General features: G+C 42.9%; 1 protein-coding gene across 1 annotated transcript; it reads left to right on the top strand.

Annotated features, from left to right (window-relative positions):
- The first annotated feature begins 6,905 nt into the window (after positions 1 to 6,905).
- Positions 6,906 to 10,314, top strand: LOC138949861 (uncharacterized protein F54H12.2-like). The gene is made up of 3 exons (XM_070321643.1): positions 6,906 to 7,090; positions 7,808 to 7,930; positions 8,868 to 10,314. The coding sequence occupies exons 1-3, from the start codon at positions 6,906 to 6,908 to the stop codon at positions 10,312 to 10,314; spliced, it is 1,755 nt and encodes a 584-aa protein (XP_070177744.1).
- The last annotated feature ends 400 nt before the right edge of the window (positions 10,315 to 10,714 follow it).

The raw sequence follows: 10,714 nt of genomic DNA, 5'->3' as shown, positions 1-10,714 counted from the left end.
ATGTTTGTAAGCGCTACGACGCAGAGGAACGAGACAGACAGGTGTTTGGTTCTCATCAAACTCAAACACATCTATGTTCACCTTAAACTCAGATTCAATCGACTCAAGTTGAAACAAAGTGACCCCCGGAAAGTGGACAGGGGGAGAATGTCCGGCCCACTGTTTGAACAAGGTTTTTGTGGGTTTTTGCAAAGAATGACGCGAGGCTCCTTTGTACAAAGCAAGACAGCGAAAGAGACACAGACCATCGGTATAAGGAAAATGATGATTCTCGTCTTTTTGCAACTTGTGCAAGAACTGTGTCTGTTAGAGCAGCGTAAATCTCGTGCAGCACAGGTGCGTGCAAGAGTTAAATGGATCGAGCAGGGTGAAAGGAACACACCTTTTTTTCTTGGGTTAGAAAAGGCGAGAGCAAACGCAAAAATAATGGAAAGTGTAAAAGATGATAACGGACGAATTGTTACAACGCAAGAAGATATTATTCTCGTCCAAAAAACGTATTTTGCTGATTTGTATAAACGGAAAATTGATGAGGGAAACATGAGCTTAAAAATTGACACTTTTTTGGATGGAACAAAGGTTTTAAAAATAAATGATCAGCAGAAAGACAGCTGTGAAGGGGAAGTGGTAGAAGGAGAAGTTTTGTCAGCTCTAAAGCGTATGAATAATGGTTCTGCGCCTGGAATTGATGGATTAACAGTTGAGTTTTATAAGTTTTTTTGGAGGAGCCTAAAAAGGTATATACTTGCGTCTTTTAACTCTGCTTTTAAGAATGGAACTCTATCTAATTCACAGTGTAAAGCGGCAATTACACTGATTCATAAAGGGAAGGATTTATCAAGAAATGATTTAAAGAATTGGAGACCTATTTCACTGACCAATACAGATTATAAGTTATTAGCGAAATGTTTAGCTCTTCGGCTCTCTGATGTTGTAGGGAGTGTTGTGAATGAGGATCAAGTTGGGTATATAAAAGGTAGACGTGTCTCAACCTTATTGCGATTAGTTGATGATGTTTTAGAACATGCAGATTTACATAATAAGCCTGGATTGATGGTGTCAATTGACTTTTTTCATGCATTTGATTGCATCTCCAAAGAGTTTATGTTGAAGATGTTTGAAAAATTTGGTTTTGGAACTGATTTTGTGAAATGGGTTAATGTTTTGATGAAAAACGCAAAAAGTTGTGTAAACTATTGTGGTTGGTTATCTGAATTTTTTAATATTGATTCCGGAATAAGGCAAGGGTGTCCTTTTTCCGCACTAGCCTTCGTATTAGCAGTTGAATTGTTAGCAATCAAAATTCGAGAGGCCAAAAATATAAAGGGTATGTCATTATGGAACAACGGAGATATGAATAAAGTTTTGAAATTATTGTTGTATGCTGATGATGTTACATTGTTTTTGCAAGATGAACATGACATGTTCCAAGCCCTGGCTTTGATTGGTAAATTTTCAGAAATATCAGGTTTGAACATAAATCACCAAAAATCCAAACTAATGTGGTTTGGGTCGCGGAAGAATTGCAGGAATGAGTGTTGCGGTTTTGCATGTACAGACAAAATGAAAATTCTAGGTGTGTATTTCTGTAATTATATGCGTGCGTCAAAAGTGAAAGAGAATTGGGAAGAGAGAGTGAATGTTGCAAAAAGGCTCATCTGCGTGTGGGAGAAAAGGAATTTGAGCATTATTGGTAAAGTCTGTGTATTCAAAACGTTTATTCTGCCACATTTTGTCTATATAATGCAGGCGCTGATTGTACCAGACGACGTTCTAACTGAAATTAATAGGTTAATGTTTCGCTTCGTGTGGCGCAAAAAAGACTGCAACAGAAAAGCATTTGAAAAGGTGAAAAGAACTGTTTTATGTAACGAAGTAAAGCAAGGTGGATTAAATATGATTGATTTGCGTCAGATGCAGTGTTCCTTTTTGTTAAGCTGGGTTGTGAACCTAACTCTGTCTAATGAAGACCAGAAATGGTCATGGCTCCCAAAAGCACTGTTTTTCCGTTTTGGGAGTCGCTTTGAGTGTTTTTTTGCGAACATTAATAGCAAACCATTTAAAGGATTGGACAGTATTAAATCGGAATTTTGGTCCGATGTGTTGAAGGCATGGCTTGATAACAATCAAGTCGATAATAATGGTAATTCTGTTTCCGGTTTGTTGTGGAACAACAAAGATATAATTTGTCAAGGAAACCCACTCTTTTTTGCGGATTGGATTAAAAGTGGTATAATGTATGTGAGCGATGTGTGTGAGAATGGACGTTTTGCTACCTATGAAGAAGTGTGTGAAAGAACTGGCTACACTGCAAATAGATTGCTTGAGTACAATGTTGTTCGAATAGCTGTACATCTCCTTTTAAGAAATGTCGATATAAACGATGTAAATTGTTCAGTCTGTGACATTCCGACCTTCTGTGGGAAAAAAGTTAAATCAGTAAAAGAAATTCGAAAGATTCTGGTAGGAAAACAATACAGCCAACCCTGTTCAGAAGGATTTTGGAGAAGAAAATTAGGATTTGAAATTGACGAAAAGAATTGGAACTTAGCAGCCACTGTCACTAGTGAAGTTCGATTACGTGTATTGCATTGGAAAATATTGCAAAACATTTATCCAACTAATATTTTATTGTGTAAAATGAAAGTGAAGGCTGATAAAAACTGTACATATTGTAAGGATGAACTTGATGTATTGGAGCATTTTTTCTTTGAGTGCCCAACAGTGCTCAGGTTTTGGAAATATATTGAAATGTACATTTTAGTAAACATTGGTGAAAGAATTAGGTTGAATGTTACAGATGTGCTTTTTGGTATAAAAAGTAACAGCAAAAATATGAAGAAGATTAATCACATTATTTTAATCGCAAAGATGTGCGTAAGCATTTTTAAAAAAACCGATTCACGATTAACACTGGAAATTATTTTTGGAAATCATGTTGTTTTGAGATTTCGTTAGTCTGAAGTTTTATTAATTAAAAACAAACTATTGCTTATTTTCTTTGATATAATGTAAAGACAGCCATACATTATGATGCGAATATTGTTTAAAAAAAAAAGATCAATATATGATGACATATGATCATTTTGATGCTACACATGTTGACACGTATATTTTTTTTCAAAAAAAAAAAAAAAAAAAAAAAAAAAAAAATGTGTTTGTGATGTAGTCAGGTAGACTACCACAGGCACAACCGATAGGAAAGTCAGGCAGAGGCGTGACATAGAAACTGGAAGACATGATGCTGTGAACAGAATACCGAGAGTTTGGGCGTTCGAGTCTAACTTGTTCTAGAATGTCATGGTCACTGATTTCACCGAGAAAAGAAAGAAAGTCCTGCTTTGAGTTGATCAGGCGCGGTCGTTGTAAGACAGAGTGGTTATTGACTGAGGCATGAAAGAAAGACAAGTCACCCGACTCTTTGTTTTTGAGAAGAAAAGAGTGAGAACAATTGATTTTGAAGCGCTTGTTTTGTTCATGGAACAGATCAAGAAGCGCTTCGTCCCAATCAGGGAAATCAGAACAAGGGTTCCAGAGAATGGTATAGGTTGACTGAAGTTTACCAGGCCGCTTATGAGTTTTAGCAGAATTCCAATGCTTTTCGTACATTTGTCTTTCTTCAAAAGGTAACGTTTTGATTTTTTCTTTTTCTAGACTTCGTTTGTTTAATCCCTTTTTGGGGGGAGGGGCATCCTGTGAAGGCGAACTTTTTTCTTTTCTGTCCGCCTGTCGGCACTGGTGGTGGAGGTGTCCGACTCGCGGCATCTTGGCAGTTTTTGTTGAGTTTTTATGTCGAGTAAGGCCGTGTTTTCTGCTAAACGACTTGCCACACATAGCACAGAGAAAAGGTCTGGCTTTGCTATGGACTTCGTTAACATGAACGTTAAGGTTTTTGGTCTGTGTAAAAAGCTGTTCACAGTGCGGGCATTGGTTACGCTGTAATAAAAAAAAAGAACTATGTCTGAGCTACAAAAAAAAACAATATCAAAAAACATCTTACATAAAAAACATTTATTTTTCTAAAAAGCTATGTCTGAGAAAAAAGTAACACTCTACCTTTATTTTTTTTTATCTTTACAAGATATAAAAACAAAATCAACTTACCAAATCTGTTGAGGCCGGTTGTGGAGTTGTGTTAGCGTCACTGCTGCTGCTGCTGGTCGTCATAGTTTGTTTTTTTTCACCACCTCACACTTGTAAAGTCGAAGAGACACTCAAGACTTAACCCAGAAGAAGCTTATTTATACCCCTGTTGACCGCATCACCGCCGTATTCTAACTACGCGTTTCTATTTTTAGTGCTGACCAATCAACAAGTTCTAACATGTTTAGGTCTTGCATCTCTGTGGTGCAATACTCAGGCGTTAGCACCCAATGACCCCCTCTGGAGGTTTACCGGAGAGGGGGGTCCGCGAAGCGCAGGGTTATCATTTTAATTGCCTTATCCTGACACCTCTGATAGTTATTAGCGCCATAAAAGAGAGGGCTCCGCGAAGCGCAGAGAAAGTGTGAATGTGTGTGTGTGTGTGTGTGTGTGTGTGTGTGTGTGTGTGTGTGTGTGTGTGTGTGTGTGTGTGTGTGAGTTAGTTTTGACTATAAAATTTAAAGTAGATGGGTTTTTTTTAAATTAATAAATAAAGATAAGGATAGGATCTTAGTTTAGTATGTGAAAATGGATCCAAGGTGGAAACATCCTTTTACCTGTGTGATTGCCGGTCCCACAGGGAGTGGGAAGACTCATTTTGTCAAACAATATTTGAATCACTTACAAGATATGATGACACCCCCTCCAGAGGAATTGATTTGGTGTTATGGGGCGTGGTAGTCTGGTTACAATGAGATGAGACATGTGACGTTTGTGGAGGGTTTACCCGACGTGGAACAGTGGACAGGGGTCAAAAGGCGACTGGTCATCATTGATGATTTGATGAGTGAGACAAACGACAAGGTCACACAACTATTCACCAAAGAAAGTCATCATCGGAATCTGAGTGTAATGTATATTGTACAGAACCTGTTCGGAAAAAACAAAGAGCAGAGGACGATCAGTTTGAACAGTCACTACCTGGTGGTGTTTAAAAACCCACGGGATGCTTCACAGATCACCCATCTGGCCAAGCAGATGTACCCTGGGAAGCTAAAGTATGTCCAAGAGGCATTTAAAAATGCGACTTCTATGCCTCACGGTTATTTGCTGTTTGACTTGCGACAAGAGACACCCGATCATCTTCGTCTGAGGACAAAACTTTTCCCACCAGAGCACCCTGTAGTGTACCTTCAAAAATAACCATGTCTGCACGCCTGAAGAGAAATGTACCCATGTTGCGGCTGTTGTGTGGGGCTAAGCCTGCCGTGATTAAGGCCGTATTGAAAGGAGCTTCTCCAGATTTGATCCATGCGTTGTGCGAGTGCTCCCTGAACATCTTAAAAGGCCATGTGCAGCTGACGCCCGCACAGAAGAAACGGTTGTCTCGACACAAACAGAACCTACGGGTCTTAGCCAAAAAAACAACATCTGTCAAACATCGAAAGCAAATCCTACAGAAAGGCGGTTTTCTTCAGGCTCTTTTGAATCCTGTGCTAGGCATTGTATCTGGTTTGCTCGGGACCCTGGGTCTCTGATGCGATGGAGCATACCAAAAAGATGATTTTGATTGAGCCACGTATGTTGGCTTCTTTGCGGGACTCTGCAGGTGGACCTCCAGTACCTGATGCCACCTCACAAAGTTTGAAGGACATGGATCAAGTGATGCGGGGTATTTTAGACGAGAAGGATCTGGACAAACATGAAAAAGCAGACTCCTACCAACAAGTCTTGTGGCGGTTTCTTAAGCGTGTTGAAGAATATAAAAACAAACCTCTTGGAAGAGTGGAGATAGCACAACCCTCAAAACAACCTTTGACAGAACTAAATGAGGTCGAGAAAGCTCAGGACCTATCTAGGGTAGAAAAACGAGTGTTGGAGAGTGTCCCAAAAACCTTGAAGAAGAAGGCTCAGTTGCTTTTGGATATAACCAAGGACAGTTCTGACATCAAGTGGAATGAACAAGGACAGCTCGTGTACCAGGGACAGACAGTAGCAGGAACCAACATGGCTGATCTGGTGAATGATGCTCTTCGTTACCGTAAAAATGCACCTGATCCTCAAGGGTGGGAAGTGTTTGCAAGAGGTTTAAAAGCGGTTAATATCCCTCGTGAACTCATTGGTCACACAGGGCGATGGGAGTGGATGCACAGCGAGGGGGGTGATAGAGGAAGACCATCCACCAGGACAAAAAGAAGAAGAAGAAGAATTGTGAGTCCTTCCTCAGCATCTCCTTCTGCAGAAAGAGTATAATTTCCTTCTCCATCACCCAAGAAGAGGACGTGGCTATCTTATTCTTGAGCAGAATGCCAGTGAAAAAGAAAAAAGTCGCTGAGAAGCTGCGACGTCGATATTATGGAAGTCAACTCCCTGGAAGTTTGGGTGGAGTGGAGGCTTTGAGAAGAACCACCAGACAAGAACAAAAACAAGTTGAAAAGTGGTTAACATTTCAAGACACCTATACACTACACAAACCTGTGCGGCGAAAGTTTACTCGTCGTCGTATCATCGTGGGTGGCATAGATCACCAGTGGCAAGCAGATTTGATTGATGTTAGAGCGCTGAGAAAAGACAATGACGGGTTTACCTACCTACTCACATGTATTGATGTGCTGAGCAAACACGCGTGGGTGGTGCCTTTGAAGGACAAAACAGGGACCTCTCTGGTGACAGCCTTCAAAAGCATTTTTGTCCGAGGTCGTCAACCCCTGAGACTACAAACAGATAAGGGTAGCGAATTTAAAAACAAGGTGTTCCAGGATTTTTTGGACAAAACAAAGGTACACTTTTTTGTGACAGAAAATGATGACATTAAAGCCTCAATGGCGGAGCGCTTCAACCGTACCTTGAAAGACAAACTGTGGAGGTATTTCACCAGAACAAGTTCAGTGAGGTATGTGGAAGTCTTGGCTAAGCTGGTGCGTGGTTACAATCATTCCTACCACCGCAGTATTAAGAAAGCTCCTGCTGACGTAACCATCGCTAATCAGGAGGAAGTGTGGCAACGGTTGTATGGTGGTCCAACTCTCTCCAAACCACCTAAACTGAATACAGTATAGGAGACCGTGTGCGAATCAGCAAGACGAGAAGAGTCTTTAAAAAAGGTTATATGCCTTCTTGGACAGAGGAACTCTTTACCATCAGTCAAGTCAAGACAACCACATCCGTGACCTATGTGCTGAAAGATGATCACGGAGAAGAACTGTTGGGGACTTTTTATGAACAGGAACTGCAGAAAGTGGGGGAGAAAGAAATATACCGCATTGAAGCTGTTTTGGAACAACGCCCTGGAAAAGGCAAACAGAAAGAGTATTTAGTCAAATGGCTCGGCTATGACCCGTCATTCAATTCTTGGATTCCACAGACGGCACTGACACACTACACGGACTAGCTTCAGTGGTTCTGATGGAGGAAACTCAGAAGATTAATACGCCTCTGGATGAACCAGACAGTGTTGTTAAGCGACCAAGAACATCCAAGCTGTGGCGTGTATTTGGACGTCGTGTCCCTCGGAGCGAGATTGTCTTCCTTTGTCAGATGCTCCTTATTTATGTGGTGATTGGAGTGTCTCTGTTCAATCTGACAACCGGTCGCGGACCGGATAACTTGTGGGTGGCCCTACTGGGAAGTTGTCTCGGCTACGTGCTTCCTAATCCTTCCATTGATCCACCCTTGGTACAGTAACAACGTCTTCACTCATCATGTTCTACCTGACACTCCCCAGCAACAGCTCCTTGCAGCACTACCCTGACAACAACGCGAGTCACTACTACACAAAACTACCTCAAACAATTGACCTGGGCACCGACTACGAGTGTGGGTTGGCTGAGATTCAGTTTAACAACTCGTATGTAAATGTGGAAAAAGACACGTGTCAGTTTCGAATTTGTACCCCAACAGGTGTTGCTGTTTATTGTGATACTCTAGTTTTACCAGAGGGGTTGTATGATTCACCTGCTTTTTTTATAGACTCACTAAACCAGCTCTTGGTTGATGTAAGTCTTACTGACTATGCAAGGTTTTATTACAACAAAGCAGCAAAAAAGTACGTGTTAAATTACTCAAAAATATCTCGCTGTGGATGAGCCCCGAGTTGATGAGAATTTTGAAAACAGATGTCACCCAACAAACCATCACAGGCCCTGGTCACTTTGACGGAAAGGCTATGCTGGATTTACATCAAGATTTTCACGCAATATACGTGTACTGTGATTTGGTGCGCGAAAGAGTGGTCGGAGACACATTAGTCCCATTGTTGCGGACGGTGCCAATTAAAAAGAAGACTGAAGAAGTCGTTCATCATATATTTGAAAAACCTCATTACTTGCCACTGACTCGTTGTCAGTTCAACACGGTGGAAATGCTTTTAACAACGGACACGGGAAAACCTATCGCATTTGAGCAAGGGAAGACGGTGGTAACGCTTCATTTTCGTCATAGACGCACCGACCATTTGTAGAAGATGGTTCGTCTAACCCCTTTCCAGGGCAGTGGAAAACTCTATGAAGATTATTACTGCAACCAGGTCGGCCACGGTCTCCCCGTGTTTGTAGGAGGAAGAAACTACAGAGGTCATGGCATTGGCAATCTCTTAGGGGGTATTGGTCGAGCCCTTGTGCCTCTTTTGAGAAGTGGTGGAAAAGCTCTGCTGAAAGAGGGGGCTAGGACAGGTATGCAGGTGGCTCAGGATGTGCTGTCTGGGCGTAGTGTTAAGTCGTCACTCCAGCAGAGAGCTAGCAATGCAGGGAAGCGCTTGTTTCACCAAGCCGTGGGTCGAGTGACAGGCACAACAGCCGCGCCACCTGGAGAACCTGCAAGGAAACGTATAAAATCATCTACACCACACCGCCAAGGTCAGACTGGGAGGCAGAAGAAGAAGAGAAGGAGGGCGACAGCAGCCGATATTTTTGGATAAGCATCATGGCCCTTGCCCACCCTCAGTCATGTGAAAGTGTACATACTGGACTAGATTTGTTTTCTGTACCCCCAACACAGACAGCTGTGCAGGAGGGAATGTTTGTAGAGTATCATCCGCTGGCTACTCTGGCCCCAGGAGCCCCTATTGAGTTTACCATCAGTGGTGCCACATCCGAGTACCTGGATCTAAGCAACACGTATCTCCATGTGCGAGCTAAAATCACCAAAGCAGACGGAACAAACTTAGATGCTGACTCCCATGTGGCTCCTGTCAACTACTGGTTGCATAGCCTGTTCTCCCAGGTGGATATCAGTCTCAATGATACTTTGGTGACCAATTCAGAGAACACCTACCCCTACCGTGCCTACCTTGAAGCCACCCTCAACTATGGAAGAGAAGCCAAGAAAAGTCACCTCACCAGTGCCATGTATTACCGAGATAGTTCCAACCATCTGGATGAAACAGACGGGGATGCCAACTGGGGTTTGAAGGTACGTCGTGAGCAAACCATGCGGAGCAGAGAGGCAGACATGATGGGGCGACTTCATGCTGACATCATGCACCAGGAACGCTATATGATGAACGGAGTGGACGTAAAGATCAGACTCATTCCCTCCAAGAACATCTTCCACCTGATGTCTCCTGACCCCTTTCAGGGTTTCCGCACTGTCATCACACATGCTTCCCTGTTTGTTCGCAAAGTCAAGTTGAACCCCGCGGTGAGCCTCGCTCACGCCAAAGCGCTGGAAAAAGGTACGGCCAAGTATCCTTTGAAAAGGGTCGTTGTGAAGACTTTCTCCATTCCCACAGGCAACCACAGTGCTGTGCAGGACAACTTGTTTCTGAGTCAGACACCCAACCGCCTGGTTATTGGCTTGGTGGACAGCGCTGCTTTCAACGGACAAGCCTCACGCAATCCCTACCACTTCAAGACACAAGGATTGTCCTTTCTCAGCCTGTACCTGGACGGAAAACAGATCCCCGGCAAACCCCTGACACCGAACTTTGAACAACACCAGTATGTGCGGTCATTCTTCAGCCTCATGACTTCTACGGGTCTCGCCAACAGAGATGCGGGGTCTTACATGGAACTGCGTGATTTTGAGTTGGGGTATGCTATCTACAGCTTTGACCTGAGTCCCAGTCTTCTGGATGGAGATCAGTTTGAACTGGTGAAAAGCGGTGCCCTGCGTCTAGAGCTGAAGTTCAACCAAGCCCTTCCAGCGCCTGTGATGGTGATTGTGTATGGTGAAATGGACAGTATGATCGAGATTGATCGCTCTCGCCAGGTCCTGACTGATTTTGCACTATGAACAGCAAAGACATTAGCCGAGTGTTGGGGAGAGACATTCATACCCGACGTGTGTTTCGAGGTGTGTTTCCTAGAGACAGCCTCCCACGACAGGTGAACACGCGACGTCCAAGTGCTTTTGTCATTAATACAGATCGCAGTACAGGACCGGGGGAACACTGGGTGTGTGTCTGGTTTGATGGACTTGGACAAGCGGAATATTTCGATAGTTTTGGTTTACCACCCGTGCACCCCGCTATTGAAAACTTTATGCTGAAACACAGTTCAGCCCACGTGTACAACCCACGGCTTTTGCAAGACTTGACGAGTTCAGCCTGTGGCTTGTATGTATTGTACTATGTTTTGATGAAAAGCCGCGGCGCCAGTTTATTTCGAACGCTTCGTGTGTTTTCCCCCAACAG

Source organism: Littorina saxatilis, linkage group LG16, assembly GCF_037325665.1.
Source record: "Littorina saxatilis isolate snail1 linkage group LG16, US_GU_Lsax_2.0, whole genome shotgun sequence".
Lineage (NCBI taxonomy): Eukaryota > Metazoa > Mollusca > Gastropoda > Littorinimorpha > Littorinidae > Littorina > Littorina saxatilis.
This window is presented reverse-complemented; position numbering and strand designations above follow the sequence as displayed.

Excerpts from the sequence above, each read along its gene's own strand:
- LOC138949861 (XM_070321643.1), top strand. The coding sequence starts at position 6,906 with ATGGCGGAGCGCTTCAACCGTACCTTGAAAGACAAACTGTGGAGGTAT. Across the intron at positions 7,091-7,807 it reads CAGGAGGAAGTGTGGCAACG|CAACAGCTCCTTGCAGCACT; the intron begins GTTGTATGGTGG and ends GACACTCCCCAG. Across the intron at positions 7,931-8,867 it reads GAGATTCAGTTTAACAACTC|GCACAACAGCCGCGCCACCT; the intron begins GTATGTAAATGT and ends GTCGAGTGACAG.